This window comes from Bombina bombina, chromosome 1 (genome assembly GCF_027579735.1).
Source record: "Bombina bombina isolate aBomBom1 chromosome 1, aBomBom1.pri, whole genome shotgun sequence".
Classification (NCBI taxonomy): Eukaryota; Metazoa; Chordata; class Amphibia; order Anura; family Bombinatoridae; genus Bombina; species Bombina bombina.
This window is the reverse complement of record NC_069499.1, coordinates 43,432,974-43,448,664: the sequence shown is the minus strand read 5'-3', so window position 1 is coordinate 43,448,664 and position 15,691 is coordinate 43,432,974. Positions and strand designations below refer to the sequence as shown.

At 39.2% G+C, this 15,691-nt stretch overlaps 1 protein-coding gene across 3 annotated transcripts in view; it reads right to left on the bottom strand.

The window, feature by feature from the left end:
• SLC35F4 (solute carrier family 35 member F4) overlaps positions 1-15,691 on the bottom strand; it is a 411,231-nt gene that overhangs the window by 90,023 nt on the left and 305,517 nt on the right. Inside the window, exons 3-5 of one of the 3 annotated variants that reach the window (XM_053697324.1) lie at positions 15,125-15,156; positions 15,073-15,085; positions 9,678-9,972 (exon numbers count right to left, since the gene is read on the bottom strand). In XM_053697324.1, coding sequence (XP_053553299.1) covers positions 9,678-9,972; positions 15,073-15,085; positions 15,125-15,156 — 340 coding nt within the window. Of the gene's footprint in view, positions 1-9,677; positions 9,973-11,419; positions 11,436-15,072; positions 15,086-15,124; positions 15,157-15,691 lie in introns of all 3 variants that reach the window. The other 2 variants (XM_053697323.1, XM_053697325.1) reach the window with 2 other exon arrangements.

The window sequence follows — 15,691 nt, the reverse complement described above, 5'->3', positions numbered from 1 at the left end:
ATCAGGTTGATTTCTGTCAGCGGCCTCAGAGCAGGCAGACAAGTTATGGAGCAGCGGTCTTTAGAAACAAGGGGCTTCATACGGAGCTTGATAAATCGGCCCCTTAGAGAGGTTTTGCCACATCACCAAAAGCTTTGTTTTTACTGTATTTACAATAATAGAACACAACAGAAATGGCTGTATCTCTATCTGAGGTGTCTGACAAGGGCAAAGCATAAAAGAATCTGATGGATTTATTCTTTATACCACAGAGTAAATGGAGCAATTTATCTGACATAAAATGACAGTCTCTGTGCTTCTAGTATAAAGCCACTTTGGGTGGGAAATGTTCCCTTTCATAAAAGTAAAGTGAAACTATGCACTGAGCAATAGTGTGAATTGTACACTCAGATAAATCCATATTCCTCACATGTCGCCTGCACAAATTATTACCATAAAACATTAGCACATTTACATGCTATCTCCGTATACGGTTCATTTATTATTTTCTCAATCCTATGGTCTTTTTCTACGTTTTAGGGCTTTTTATTTGATACCACTACATGTTAAAGAGACACTAAGTGCAAACTTCAGAGCCATGCATTGAAATCAATACATATAGGGCTAAATTACAAGTGGAGCGCAAAATATTGCTTTCGTGAAAGCGATATTTGCGCTCCACTTTGTAATACCAGCGCACACAAATATGCGCTGGTATTACAAGTTAGGTGCAATGTGAACAAGACCTTGCGTTTGCATTTGCATTGCATTGCGAAGGGGGTAAGTCACACAATGATGGGCAGCAAATTTAAATATATATGTATATGATTATATACATATATATTTAAGTGTTAATATGTGTATACCTCCAAATAATTTCATTTCATTACACATATTAACACATAAATATATATGTACTAGTGTTAAAGCCTGTGTAAACGGGCCAAAATGTTTAAGGAAAGAAATATACCTATCCCTCTATACCTATCCCTCTATCCATTTTTCCCTTTCCCTCTATCCCTAGCCCTCTCCCTCTATCCTTATCCCTCTTTCCTTATCCCTCTATCCCTATCCCTCTATCCCTCTCCCTCTAGCCCTCTCCCTCTAGCCCTCTCCCTCTAGCCCTCTCCCTCTATCCTTATCCCTCTCCCTCTATCCTTATCCCTCTATCCCTCTCCCTCTATCCCTCTCCCTCTATCCTTATCCCTCTAGCCCTCTCCCTCTATCCTTATCCCTCTATCCTTATCCCTCTATCCTTATCCCTCTATCCCTAATCCCTATTACTCTATCCCTATCCCTCTATCCCTATCCTATTATCCCTCTATCCCTAATCCCTATCTATCTATCTATCTATCTATCCCTCTCCCACTATCCTTATCCCTCTATCCCTAATCCCTATCCATATCCCTCTATTCATATCCCTCTATCCCTATCCCATTATCCCTCTATCTTTGTTTTCTGCAGTGTAGGATCCCCTAACATTTCAACCTCCCTAATTCCCCCCTCAAACACCTCTCTAACCCTCCCCCTCTAACTATTGCTGCCATCTTAGGTACTGGCAGCTGTCTGCCAGTACCTATAAACCCCATTTTTTATTTATTTTTTTATTTACATTTTTATTTTCTGTAGTGTAGTGGTCCCACCCCCCCTCCTGCGATCGCCATTTAGTACCACCAAACCCCTTTTCTGTAGTGTAGCTGCCCAATCCCTCCCTGTCCCTTTTTTTTGTTCTGTAGCAACCCCTTTTCTGTAGTGTAGCTGCCCCATTCCTCCCTGTCCCTTTTTTTTGTTCTGGTGCAACCCCGTTTTAGTAGCGTAACTACCCCATCCCTCCCTGTCCACTTTTTTTCCCTGTAGCAACCCCTTTTCTGTAATGTAGCTGCCCCATCCCTCCCTGTCCCTTTTTTTTCTGCCGCAATCCCTTATCTGCAGTGCAGCGGTCCCGCCTCCACCACGCCTGCTCATGCCTGGCCCCACCCCATCCCGCCCACCCTCTCTGCTGTCTCTTCATTACGGCCAGGTATGTTTGACCTCGCTCAGTCTCTACTGCACATAACAGCTTTGGCCTTTTATTATATAGGATATTAGCATATTAGCATATACATAAATATTTACAGGGAACACAGAGTTCCCCATAGACCGCAATGTAAAGGCACTTTTCAGTGCTGTTTTTTGTCTAACACCCCACCCCACCAACTTTAACACCTAAAAAAGGGACCTCACATGTTTTTTGGGGGCAATTGGGGGACATTTAAAAAAATTAACCAGAAGTCTGACCACTGGTTAATTTTTTAAGCACTAATTGCTAATGCAACTTGTAATGGCTGGTTGTTTATCGTGAGGTCGTAAACAGGCAAATTCGCCTGTTTACTAGCACACGATAAATTAGCACTCCACTTGTAATCTAGCCCATAATAAGTAACAAAGCTTGTTTGCATTAAATAGTTGTGCAAAGTACCATACTGTATCCTCATGGGTGCATGCTTACATACTGCCCCAGTCACCACCATTATAACCAGATCAGGCTTTTGGAATGATATTGGTTTGACTCCTAAATACATGTAAACAAGTGTAAACAATTGGTCCATTTACCAGCCATCTCCTCTTCTCATGGAGCACTCTGTGCCCCGTGTTTTTAACTTTAATCACTTTCTCATGTAATACCTCATTTTTAATGGCTTTAATATTTTTTTTTTTTTTTTTTAAGCTGCTTGATACTTTTTTGTTAAATAAATATCCAGAGGGCATTCTTGTTGTAGTGACAATCCAAATTACCACTATAAAATGTAGGGCTTTATGAGGACCAAAGTGAACTATTATTATTAATAGTTTAGCAGAGAACTACATGAAGAATGTCACTGCTTAGTGCACCATTTGCTTGGTGCACCATTGGCTTAGTGCACCCTTGGCTTAGTGCACCATTGGTTTAGTGTACCCTTGGCTTAGTGTACCCTTGGTTTAGTGCACCATTGGTTTAGTGTACCCTTGGCTTAGTGCACCATTGGTTTAGTGTACCCTTGGCTTAGTGTACCCTTGGCTTAGTGCACCATTGGTTTAGTGTACCCTTGGCTTAGTGTACCCTTGGTTTAGTGCACCATTGGCTTAATGTACTATTGGCTTAGTGTACCCTTGGCTTAGTGCACCATTGGTTTAGTGTACCCTTTGGCTTAGTGTACCCTTGGTTTAGTGCACCATTGGTTTAGTGTACCCATGGCTTAGTGTACCCTTGGCTTAGTGTACCCTTGGCTTAGTGTACCCTTGGTTTAGTGCACCATTGGCTTAATGTACAATTGGCTTAGTGTACTATCGGCTTAGTGTACTATCTACTTAGTGCACCCTTGGCTTAGTGCACCATTGGCTTAGTGTACCTTCTGCTTAGTGCACCATTGGCTTAGTGCACCCTTGGCTTAGTGCACCCTTGGCTTAGTGCACCCTTGGTTTAGTGTGCCATCTACTTAGTGCACTCTTGGCTTAGTGCACCATTGGTTTAGTGTACCCTTGGCTTAGTGTACCCTTGGTTTAGTGCACTATAGGTTTAGTGTGCCATCTACTTAGTGCACCGTTGGCTTAGTGTACCATCGGCTAAGTGCACCATTGGCTTAGTGCGCTATTTGCTAAGTGTACCATTGGCTTAGTGTACCATTGGCTTAGTGCACCATTGGCTTAGTGTACAATTTGCTAAGTTTACCATTGGTTTAGTGCACTATTGGCTTAGTGCACCCTTGGCTTAGTGTATCATTGGCTTAGTGTACCCTTGGCTTAGTGTACCCTTGGCTTAGTGCACCATTGGCTTAGTGCACCATTGTTTTAGTGTGCCATCTACTTAGTGCACCCTTGGCTTAGTGCACCATTGGTTTAGTGTACCATTGGCTTAGTGTACCCTTGGCTTTGTGCACCATTGGTTAAGTGGGCCATCTACTTAGTGCACCATTGGCTTAGTGTACCATTGGCTAAGTGCACCATTAGCTTAGTGCGCTATTTGCTAAGTGTACCATTGGCTTAGTGCACCATTGGCTTAGTGCACCATTGGCTTAGTGTTCAATTTGCTAAGTGTACCATTGGTTTAGTGCACTATTGGATTAGTGCACCATTGGCTTAGTGCATCTGCTTAGTAACATAGTAGATAAGGTTGAAAAAAAGACTGAAGTCCATCGAGTTCAACCTATACAAATCTAAAATACTTACAAAAAGCTCCAGTTAAGCTTAAATAACCCCATTAAAATGTGACCCATTTAATACTAGCAATCATATCCATGAATTTTGTTTGTATACAGAAACTTATCCAGACTATTTTTAAATGTATCTATGGTATTGGCATTCACTACCTCCTTTGGTAATGAGTTCCACAATTTTATTGCTCTCACAGTGAAAAAACGTTTCCGTTGCAGGAGATTAAATCTCCTTTCCTCCAACCTTAAATTATGACCTCTTGTCAGAAACAATTTTCTTGGAATAAACAGAGCTTCTGCCATCTCTGTATATGGGCCTTGAATATATTTATATAAAGTAATCATGTCACCTCTCAAGCGCCTTTTTTCTAAAGAAAACAGACCCAGTTTGGCTAGCCTCTCCTCATAGGTTAATTTCTCCAATCCCCTTATTAGCTTTGTGGCCCTTCTCTGAACTTTTTCTAGTTCTGCAATATCTTTTTTTACCATTGGTTTAGTGTACCATCTGCTTAGAGGACCCTCGGCTTAATGCACCTTTAGCTTAGTCTACCCTTGGCTTAGTGCACCATTGGTTTAGTGTACCATCTGCTTAGTGCACTATTGGCTTAGTAGACCCTTGGCTAAGTGCACCATTAGCTTAGTGTACCCTCGGCTTAGTGCACCATTAGCTTAGTGTACCCTCGGCTTAGTGCACCATTAGCTTAATGAACCCTTGGCTTAGTGCACCATTGGTTTAGTGTACCATTGGCTTGGTGCAGCATTAGCTTAGTATTACCCTCTGCTTAGTGCACCATTGGGTTAGACCCTGAGCGATATTCATTCTGAATTTTATTGCACCCCCAAAGAAGTCTGTTATATGAGGAATTTAGTGCACCTGCACTATCTGACATGCACATGTTAAGGTTGGATTCTCTGGGTGGAGGTATAGCAGGAGGTCAGAGTTAGGGAAATTCATGAGTAGAGTATGTACAGTCTATGGATTTAGTTTGGAAACAGGCATTTACACTGAAGAGCAAGCTGGGAAGGGACAGTATAAAAGAGCTCCTGAACTGTGACAATCCTGTTATATGTAGGACAGTTAAGATCAATGACTTCTAGCCTAATGTAGTCCGCCTCTAGGTCTTACAAACCAAACTGACCTCTCTCCTCCCAGTTGCATAGTAACTCTCCCTCTTTTATTGCAGCTTAGCATGTTGGGAACTGTATTTTCCAGGCTGGGGATAGCCAAATGCTTTCAACTGAGTGCAAAGAGCCACACCTGAGTCCATTTTAGATTTTCTGTGATGACCAAAAAAAAAGGGACTTCCCCAATTAAAAAGGGGACACCTAGTAGTGACTCTAGAATAGCTACATTCGTAGTCTTTTATTTTAAATGTACAGCCATGGATTTTTATGTTGTATTCCTTTTAGCAAAGCTTTTAAAGGCAGTGATGTGCAGTGAGGTCAGAGGCTGGTGAGGCACTAGATATGATACGCCGGAGAAACACATGTACAGAGGGCCGCAAGTACCCCCAACAGGGCAGGTTTAAATGATAGCTGAACCAGTCCACAGGTGACATAATCAGGTGATGGGTGAGAGCAAGTTAGTAACCACTGAGTTACTGATCAGCTGATTACTTCACATGTGCACTGATTCAGCTATAATGAAAACCTGGCCTGTTGGGGGTACTTGAGGACCATTGTTGAGAAACACTGCACTAATGCACCAGCTCATCGGAAATGTATTAATTACCTGGAGAATAAAGCACACATACTCTGCTCACTGACACCCACACACACTCTGCTCACATACACACTCAGAACTAGTGTTTTAAAACTTTTCTGCGCTGCCAGGTGTTTGGTAAACCTTAACTCTTATGATATTATCTGCAAAGTAATATCTAGTATGTGCGTGTGGAAAAACATACACACTCACACAATTCTGTGGCACAGTGCCAGTTACTAAGCAATTAGAATTATACACAATCTCTTCTCTACTCACTACTGTATTGTAAAAATAGAAATAATTTACCATACAAGTTTTACACAAAGGACAAGTTATCAATACTGCCAACACAGCTGCTGCAATATGGTGTTCAAGAAACGCACGTACACATCCCATTTAGGTATGCTCTTCAACAAAGGACACCAAAGGATACCAAAAGAATGAAGTACATAATAATAAAAGTAAAATATAAAGTTTATTTATTATTTTTGTTTGTGAAATTTCTATCTGAATGATGGAAATGTAATTATGACTTTCATGTTCCTTTCAAAAACTAATTTGATTTGCTGACATGGGGCCAGTAACAGTTGATGCTAATTCTCAAAATATAAATAACTAGAAAAGTCTATTAAAATAGCATGCTCTACCTCAATCATGAAAGTTTAATTTTAAATGTCTCCCCTTTGACTATGTGTTTAACCAGTTACTTTACAGTGGCATTATTTCTAAAAACATTTAACTGCAATAATTACATATATTTTTTAAATGACTCATTATGTCCTTTTTATTAATATAAACTTGTATAAAAGCAGCACATATTAAAAACACAATGCAACAGCTTTCAATTGATTTGTAAATTATAAGTTAACAGCAGTCTTTAAATAAATGGATACACAGAGAAAAATAAAAATAGATACTGCATCCTCTGACTGAACAGACATAACATATATGGAATTTGTACCTAATTAAATCAAATAACCATGAAAAAGGGAAGCTTAGCAATATTCAATGTCAAAAACTTTATTTAAATAATGTGGACACTGCACACTTAACTTCAAACTCTGGGTTTTAAATTATGGATTTAAATTTGAATTGACCCTTTGACTTCCTGTCAGTATTGGGTTATGCTCACTTACTGTCCCCCCCTGTTAATGAGCTGCATCTGAGCACAATTTGTGAATCACAAGAGATGTAGAATACTACTTTACTCTTCTGCTTGGGTTATGCTCACTTACTGCCCCCCCCCCCCCCTGTTAATGAGCTGTATCTGAACACAATTTGTGAATCACAAGAGATGTAGAATACTACTTTACTCTTCTGCTTGGTGTCATCTGTTCTTAGGTTACCTCAGCTTCCAGTTGTGTCACATGACCCTGCTCACTGCATCCTCCTTCGGATTAATCTATAAATCCTTCACTTGCTAGGAGGCATCTAGAGGGGTGCCTCCTATTGGTCCCAATTTTAGCTGCTAATATATTGACAGAACACAGGTGGCGCTGCAGCACAGCTTTTCCTTTGACCCATGACCTGCAATGGAGAAAAGCGTTCCTGTACCTGCCTCTCCATAGCATTACATGGGGGGAAATATTTTTTTTTGGACTTTTTTTTGTTTTAATTAAAATTTAATTAAGCTTTGGCCACATATGGTAGGGTAGGCACTGCCTCCCCTGCCTCCTATGAGTGCACGTCCCTGTTTAAAGGTGTACAAAGATCTCTAAAGAGAACCCATTTCTTATTGTTTTTAGTAGTGAATACCTGCACCTGTTTAAATAACAGAATACTAAACAAGGCTTTTACCAATGTAATGCGTGGCAGCCTTCCCCAGCACCCAAGGGGTTAAATGATCATTAGAAAACAATAGAAAGCCTTTAGGATGTAATTGTACACATAATACATACAATTGTAGATATTAAATAAAATTAAAAAAAATACAACCTGATTTTTTGGAGCAGTGGCTGCTTTTCTTGAGCTGTTGCTAGGTGTCCAGAATAATATACAGGAAAAAACATAATGTTCCAATTTGTTGAGAACCAGGCTTAGTGTACCCTTGGTTTAGTGCACTATAGGTTTAGTGTGCCATCTACTTAGTGCACCGTTGGCTTAGTGTACCATCGGCTAAGTGCACCATTGGCTTAGTGCGCTATTTGCTAAGTGTACCATTGGCTTAGTGCACCATTGGCTTAGTGCACCATTGGCTTAGTGTACAATTTGCTAAGTTTACCATTGGTTTAGTGCACTATTGGCTTAGTGCACCCTTGGCTTAGTGTATCATTGGCTTAGTGTACCCTTGGCTTAGTGTACCCTTGGCTTAGTGTACCCTTGGCTTAGTGCACCATTGTTTTAGTGTGCCATCTACTTAGTGCACCCTTGGCTTAGTGCACCATTGGTTTAGTGTACCATTGGCTTAGTGTACCCTTGGCTTTGTGCACCATTGGTTAAGTGGGCCATCTACTTAGTGCACCATTGGCTTAGTGTACCATTGGCTAAGTGCACCATTAGCTTAGTGCGCTATTTGCTAAGTGTACCATTGGCTTAGTGCACCATTGGCTTAGTGCACCATTGGCTTAGTGTACAATTTGCTAAGTGTACCATTGGTTTAGTGCACTATTGGATTAGTGCACCATTGGCTTAGTGCATCTGCTTAGTGTACCATTGGTTTAGTGTACCATCTGCTTAGTGGACCCTCGGCTTAATGCACCTTTAGCTTAGTGTACCCTTCGCTTAGTGCACCATTGGTTTAGTGTACCATCTGCTTAGTGCACTATTGGCTTAGTAGACCCTTGGCTAAGTGCACCATTAGCTTAGTGTACCCTCGGCTTAGTGCACCATTAGCTTAGTGTACCCTCGGCTTAGTGCACCATTAGCTTAATGAACCCTTGGCTTAGTGCACCATTGGTTTAGTGTACCATTGGCTTGGTGCAGCATTAGCTTAGTATTACCCTCTGCTTAGTGCACCATTGGGTTAGACCCTGAGCGATATTCATTCTGAATTTTATTGCACCCCCAAAGAAGTCTGTTATATGAGGAATTTAGTGCACCTGCACTATCTGACATGCACATGTTAAGGTTGGATTCTCTGGGTGGAGGTATAGCAGGAGGTCAGAGTTAGGGAAATTCATGAGTAGAGTATGTACAGTCTATGGATTTAGTTTGGAAACAGGCATTTACACTGAAGAGCAAGCTGGGAAGGGACAGTATAAAAGAGCTCCTGAACTGTGACAATCCTGTTATATGTAGGACAGTTAAGGTCAATGACTTCTAGCCTAATGTAGTCCGCCCCTAGGTCTTACAAACCAAACTGACCTCTCTCCTCCCAGTTGCATAGTAACTCTCCCTCTTTTATTGCAGCTTAGCATGTTGGGAACTGTATTTTCCAGGCTGGGGATAGCCAAATGCTTTCAACTGAGTGCAAAGAGCCACACCCGAGTCCATTTTAGATTTTCTGTGATGACCAAAAAAAAGGGACTTCCCCAATTAAAAAGGGGACACCTAGTAGTGACTCTAGAATAGCTACATTTGTAGTCTTTTATTTTAAATGTACAGCCATGGATTTTTATGTTGTATTCCTTTTAGCAAAGCTTTTAAAGGTGTACAAAGATCTCTTAAGAGAACCCATTTCTTATTGTTTTTAGTAGTGAATACCTGCACCTGTTTAAATAACAGAATACTAAACAAGGCTTTTACCAATTTAATGCGTGGCAGCCTTCCCCAGCACCCAAGGGGTTAAATGATCATTAGAAAGCAATAGAAAGCCTTTAAGATGTAATTGTACACATAAAACATACAATTGTAGATATTAAAAAAAAAACAAAAAAAACAACAACCTGATTTTTTGGAGCAGTGGCTGCTTTTCTTGAGCTGTTGCTAGGTGTCCAGAATAATATACAGGAAAAAACATAATGTTCCAATTTGTTGAGAACCAGGTCATGAAGAAAGGGCAGTGAAAGCTTTTGTAGGTGATTTTGACAATCTGTGTGGTTCCAACCCAGGAAGATGACACAGACAGAATGATTAGGAAACCCCAGACGATTTTAAGGAACGTAGAAGTGCATGACTGACAACGAGACTTCTCATGGTTTTCAGGGTTATTCTCTGCGTTTGACTGCGCCCCTTCGCCTCCTGGAAAAAAAATCATAGCAATTATACCACTTACTGTGTTGTCAAATATAATAGTATCATGAGTTAAAAAATACTAAAGTCAATGTTTTAAAGAGTCATAAATGTTAAAAAGGGTTATGAGATCCATTTTTTCTCTTTCATGATTCAGTTAGAGCAGCAATTTTAAAGGGACAGTCTACGCCAAAATTTTTCTTATTTAAAAAGATAGATAATCCTTTTATTTCCCATTCCTCATTTTTGCATAACCAACACAGTTATATTAATATACTTTTTACCTCTGTGATTACCTTGTATCTAAGCCTTTGCAGACAGCCTCCTTATCTAAGTGCCTTTGACAGACATGCAGTGTAGTCAATCAGTGAAGACTCCTAAATGAGCACAATCTTATCTATATGACACATGTGAACTAGCACAGTCTAACTGTGAAAAACTTTCAAAATGCTCTGAGCTAGGAGGCGGTTTTCAACTGTTTAGAAATCAGTTTGAGCCTAGCTAGGTTTAGCTTTTCAAAAATACCACCAAGGGAACAAAGCAAATTTGATGATAAAAGTAAATTGGAAAGTTGTTTAAAATTGCATGCCCTATCTGAATCATGAAAGTTTAGTTTTGACTTTACTGTCCCTTTAAGCAACTTTCTAATTTACTCCTATTATCAATTTTTCTTTGTTCTCTTGGTATCTTTATTAAAAAAGAAGGAATATAAATCTTAGGAGCTAGCCCATTTTAGGTTATGCACTGCACCCTGGATAGTGCTTGTTTATTGGTGGCTACTTTAGCCACCAATAAGCAAGCATAACCCAGGTTCTGAACCAAAAATGGGCCAGCTCGTAAGCTTACATTCAAATAAAGATAGCAAGAGAACAAAGAAAAATTGGTAATAGGGGTAAATTAGAAAGTTGCTTGAAATTGCATGCTCTATCTGAATCCTTAAAAATTGTTTAGTATCCCTTTAAAGTTTTGCAAAAAAAGCTTTCCAAATTACTTTTGTTATTTAATGAGTTTCATTCTCTTTGTATCCTTTGTTGAAAGAGGAGCAGTGCACTATTGGGAGTTATCTGAGCACATTGGAAAGCCAATGACAAGCTAGTTCTCAGTAGTGCACTGCTGAGCCTACCTAGGAAGGATTTTCACTAAATGACACAGTACAAAGCCTATTACATAATATACATAATTCACCTGTTCAAGTCAAAGCGAACCCCATAGGAAAATCCTAGTCTATACATTTTACAGGGAGGAAAATGCTTTGGCTACAAAATGGAACTAAAACCCCCTTTTTTATATAAGTTTGTCCATAGTGTGCAGGTAACTGTGTTATTTGCAAACTGTGGCTGAAATGTGTCCTTGCTGCAGCCCATTTATGGGATTTATGTGCAGACGTTTGTTTTTCATTTAGCACAGCAGGCAAGGCAAGTGGGATGCTTTGTTGTATAGGAAGGAATATTAGCACCAGAGAAACTGAACCTCTGATAGCATTTTATAGATCACATTAGGTGAATATTGTATACAGTTCTATCTCCAGAGGTATATAAATAAACTAGGAACTGATAAAAAGAATGCTGTTAGACTGGCACATAGTCTAAGCAAATAAGACTTACATGGGAAGACTTGACCAAATGAATATGTATAGCTTGGAGCAGAGCAAGGGGAAGGGGATTTGATAGAAACATTGTTATTTTCATTGGTTTAATAAAACAGGTTGAAAAAAAGAGCAATGCAGGAAGGAAGTATCATGGTCTAAAGTTAGATAGTAGCAGGTTAAAGGGACACGAAACACAAACTTTTTTTCATGATGAAGATAGAGAATATCATTTTAAATACAATTTCAATTCACTTCTATTATTTTAATTGCTTCATTCTTCAGATATCCTTTGATGAAGAAATAGCAATGCACATGGGTGAGTCAATTACATGAGACATCTATAAGCAGCCACCAATCAGCAGCTACTGAGCCTATTTAGATATGCTGTATGTTTTAACCTGAATAAAATTCTTCACTGATTTACATATATCTGGAGTGCAACTTCATTGACTTCATTGAGTTTGATGTAAGAAACCGTACAGTGTGGAAAAGTCCTGTGAATTTTAAGCTTTTTATTGTTGACTATTACGCATTTCCTGCATTAAGCACTTTGGTAGAGAGTGGGGATGGTCACACTGAACATCATTTAAAAATGCAATCTTGTCCAATCCGGGTTTTGTCCATATATTGAAGCCTCTCCCCAATAGTTACATTACATGTTTTTTAAGGTGGACATATACATTCATATCCAATCTCTTTAAGTATATATAATAATAAAATCTATAATGAGTGAAATGCGTAAGCGTCACAATGCTGCTTTTCAACAATAAAAAGCTTTAAATTCACATTTTCTTGCATTACTGTATGGACTGAGTGATTGGAGGGATCACTATAACAGGGACACCCCTCTGTTTTGTCAAAGTGTTGGTGTGCATAGTCAGAGGCATTTGGTTGTAATACCGTAAACAACACGTTACTAGAAGTGATGATGGAGCACAAGCACAGATTTGCCCTCCAGTGCCTGGAACCACTTCTCACCTGGAGCCGAATATGAATTAAACCGGGGTACACCACTACTTAGCCATTCATCTGGAGAGAGCAAGAAAATTAAATAAGCGCCTGCTGAACTTTGAGTAAGGCCAAAGGCTCAAAAATATGACGTTGTAAACGCATTTATATATATCAAGCTTGCCCCTGGCGAAGTAGCACTTCAGAGCTACACTGTATGGCATATGGCAACAGATTGAAATAAACTCATCCTGCAATTATTCATTGATTAATTAAAAATGACTCTATTTTGAAGAATGTGTATTTAGTAGACATGTGCAGACATGAAAAATTCAGTTCAGACAAATTTTTCAGAACTAATATTCAGGATAATTAGTTTCCAAGAATATCCATTGGCTGCACTCTTCGGTATTCGTTTAGTTTTAAGCAAAAGGAATACTGAATATTTATATTAATTTTCGTTAAACAAATGTAAATATTCCAAAGCTACAGGTGAAAAAGTTCATCTGTAGCTCTATACTTACAGCTGCGCTAACGCAGTCCTATTTTCACAGACACTCGGCCGCGCTATTAGGAGGCTTAGTGTGGTGGCTCTCAGGGCCTGCACTAAAAGACCTGCTGTAAACTGGGTAGAATGCTGGTGGCTTAAAGATAAACAACTGAGTGTTTTAGTAAATAATGTGCATTTAGTAGAAGGGGCGGATACTAGTGGTGTTCCTCAGGGGTCAGTTCTGGGGCCTGTTTTGTTTAACACATTTATCAGTGATATCAGCAAAGGGCTATAGGGGAAAGCATGTCTGTTCCAGGAGGGGAGGACCAAGTGAGAAGTGATATAAAAAATTGGAGGATTGGACAAATGACTGGGATTTACAGTTTAACATTGCAAGTACAAAATGATGCATTTAGGAAAGAAAAATCCAAATGTTAATTACAGACTCAATGACACTTTACTGACTGTTAGAAAAGAAGAACAGGACTTGGGAATTAATATTTCAGATGATTAAATATTTAGTAAACAATGTAGTATTGCAGCGAGTAAGATCAGTAGAATGCTTGGTAGTATAATTGGAAGAGGTATTTGCAGCAGAAATAGTAAGAATCTTACGCCACTTTACAGATCACTAGTTAGGCCTTGTCTTGAGTACAATGTACAGTTTTGGTGCCCATTTCTCCTGAAGGATATAAACAAACTGGAATCTGTACAAAGGAAGCTACTAAAATGGTTCATGGTCTAAAAAATAAAATTAACCAGGAAAGGTTCAATTACTTAAATATGTATAGTTTAAAGGGACATTCCAGCCCAAATTGGAATGCACATGGATGCATTTCAGTTATAAATAGAAGCATTTTTGTAATCTACATGTATTAGCAAAAATGCTTCTAATAAAAGCTATAGCTTTTTCAAAAGTGTATTTAAGTATGCTCCGTGCACTAGCATTTTAATCACAGCACTTGCTTAGAAAGCCTATGGTGCTTGAATAATCTGGTAATGAATTCATTTGTTGATTGCTGACATGATACAAGCCCCACTGGTGCTCTGAGCAGCTGCATTATATAAAAAACTGGTGCACTGAGAATATCTTGGTATGCTTCACATGCACGTGCAGAGAAAAATGTTAGCACTAAAACAGTGATAACCTGTACTAGAAGCATTCTTGACAATACTTGTATATTGCAAATATCTTTCTATTCAATAATCTATGGGCATTTCAATTTTGACTGGAATGTCCCTTTAAAGGAGAGAAGGGAAAGAGGTGATATGATAGCAACTTTCAAGTATATTAAGGGGCTTATAAAATTTAGGTTGTATTTGTTATAAAAAGAAAAATTCCGAAGGTAGGTTCAGGAGTAATTTGCAGAAGCTTCTTTACAGAAAGGGTGGTTGATTCATGGGCCTCTAGTTATCAAGCCGTCAACCGCAAATACGCTAGAATTCCGCAGCGTATTTGTGGCGAGGCTGATTTGCCTTAGTTATCAACCCCTACTGCCCGGCAAAAGTAGAATATAGTGATGTAACCTACGATCCGTCGGACACAGTCCGACACAGATCGATGGTTTTGTCACTACAGATGTTCTGAACGCAAGTTCAGCACAATCTGACTACTTTTGGTAGTTATCAAACTACTACCAGGTATGCTCGTCACTATTCCAGGCCAGCGTACCTGGATTTCAATCCGGCGCCCTGGAGGCGGCGGATCCCATAGGAATCAATGGGAGTCTGACCCTAGCGAAAGCTCATGTTCGCTGCTGCCCGATATCCCATTGATTTCTATGGGAAATGTCTGCACCTAACACCCTAACATGTCCCCCGAGTCTAAACACCCCTAATCTGCCCCCGCTACACTGCCGCAACTAAATAAATTTATTACCCACTAAACCGCCGCTCCCGGACCCCGCCGCAACTATAATAAACATGTTAACCCCTAAACCGCCACTCCTGGACCCCGCCGCCACCTACATTATACATATTAACCCCTAATCTGCCGCCCCCTATACCGCCGCCACCTACATAAACTTATTAACCCCTATCTTGCGGATCCCAGACCCCGCCGCAACTAAATAAATTGTTTAACCCCTAAACCGCCGCTCCCGGACCCCGGCGCCACCTATATTAAAGTTATTAACCTCTATCCTGCCCCCCCCTATACCGCAGCCACCTATATTAAAATTATTAACCCCTATCCTGCCCCCCTATACCGCCGCCACCTACATTAAAATTATTAACCCCTAAACCTAAGTCTAACACTAACCCTAACCCCCCTAACTTAAATATTATTTTAATAAATCTAAATAATATTACTCGTATTAACTAAATTAATCCTATTAAAAATGAAATACTTACCTGTAAAATAAACCCTAAGATAGCTACAATATAACTAATAATTATATTGTAGCTATTTTAGGATTTATTTTTATTTTACAGGCAACTTTGTATTTATTTTAACTAGGTACAATAGTTATTAAATAGTTATTAACTATTTAATAACTACCTAGCTAAAATACTTACAAAATTACCTGTAAAATAAATCCTAACCTAAGTTACAATTAAACCTTACACTACACTATCATTAAATTAATTAAATAAACTAACTACAATTACCTTAAATTAAATAAACTAAACTATAGTACAAAAAAAACAAAAAACTAAATTACAGAAAATAAAAGAATTACAAGAAGTTTAAACTAATTACA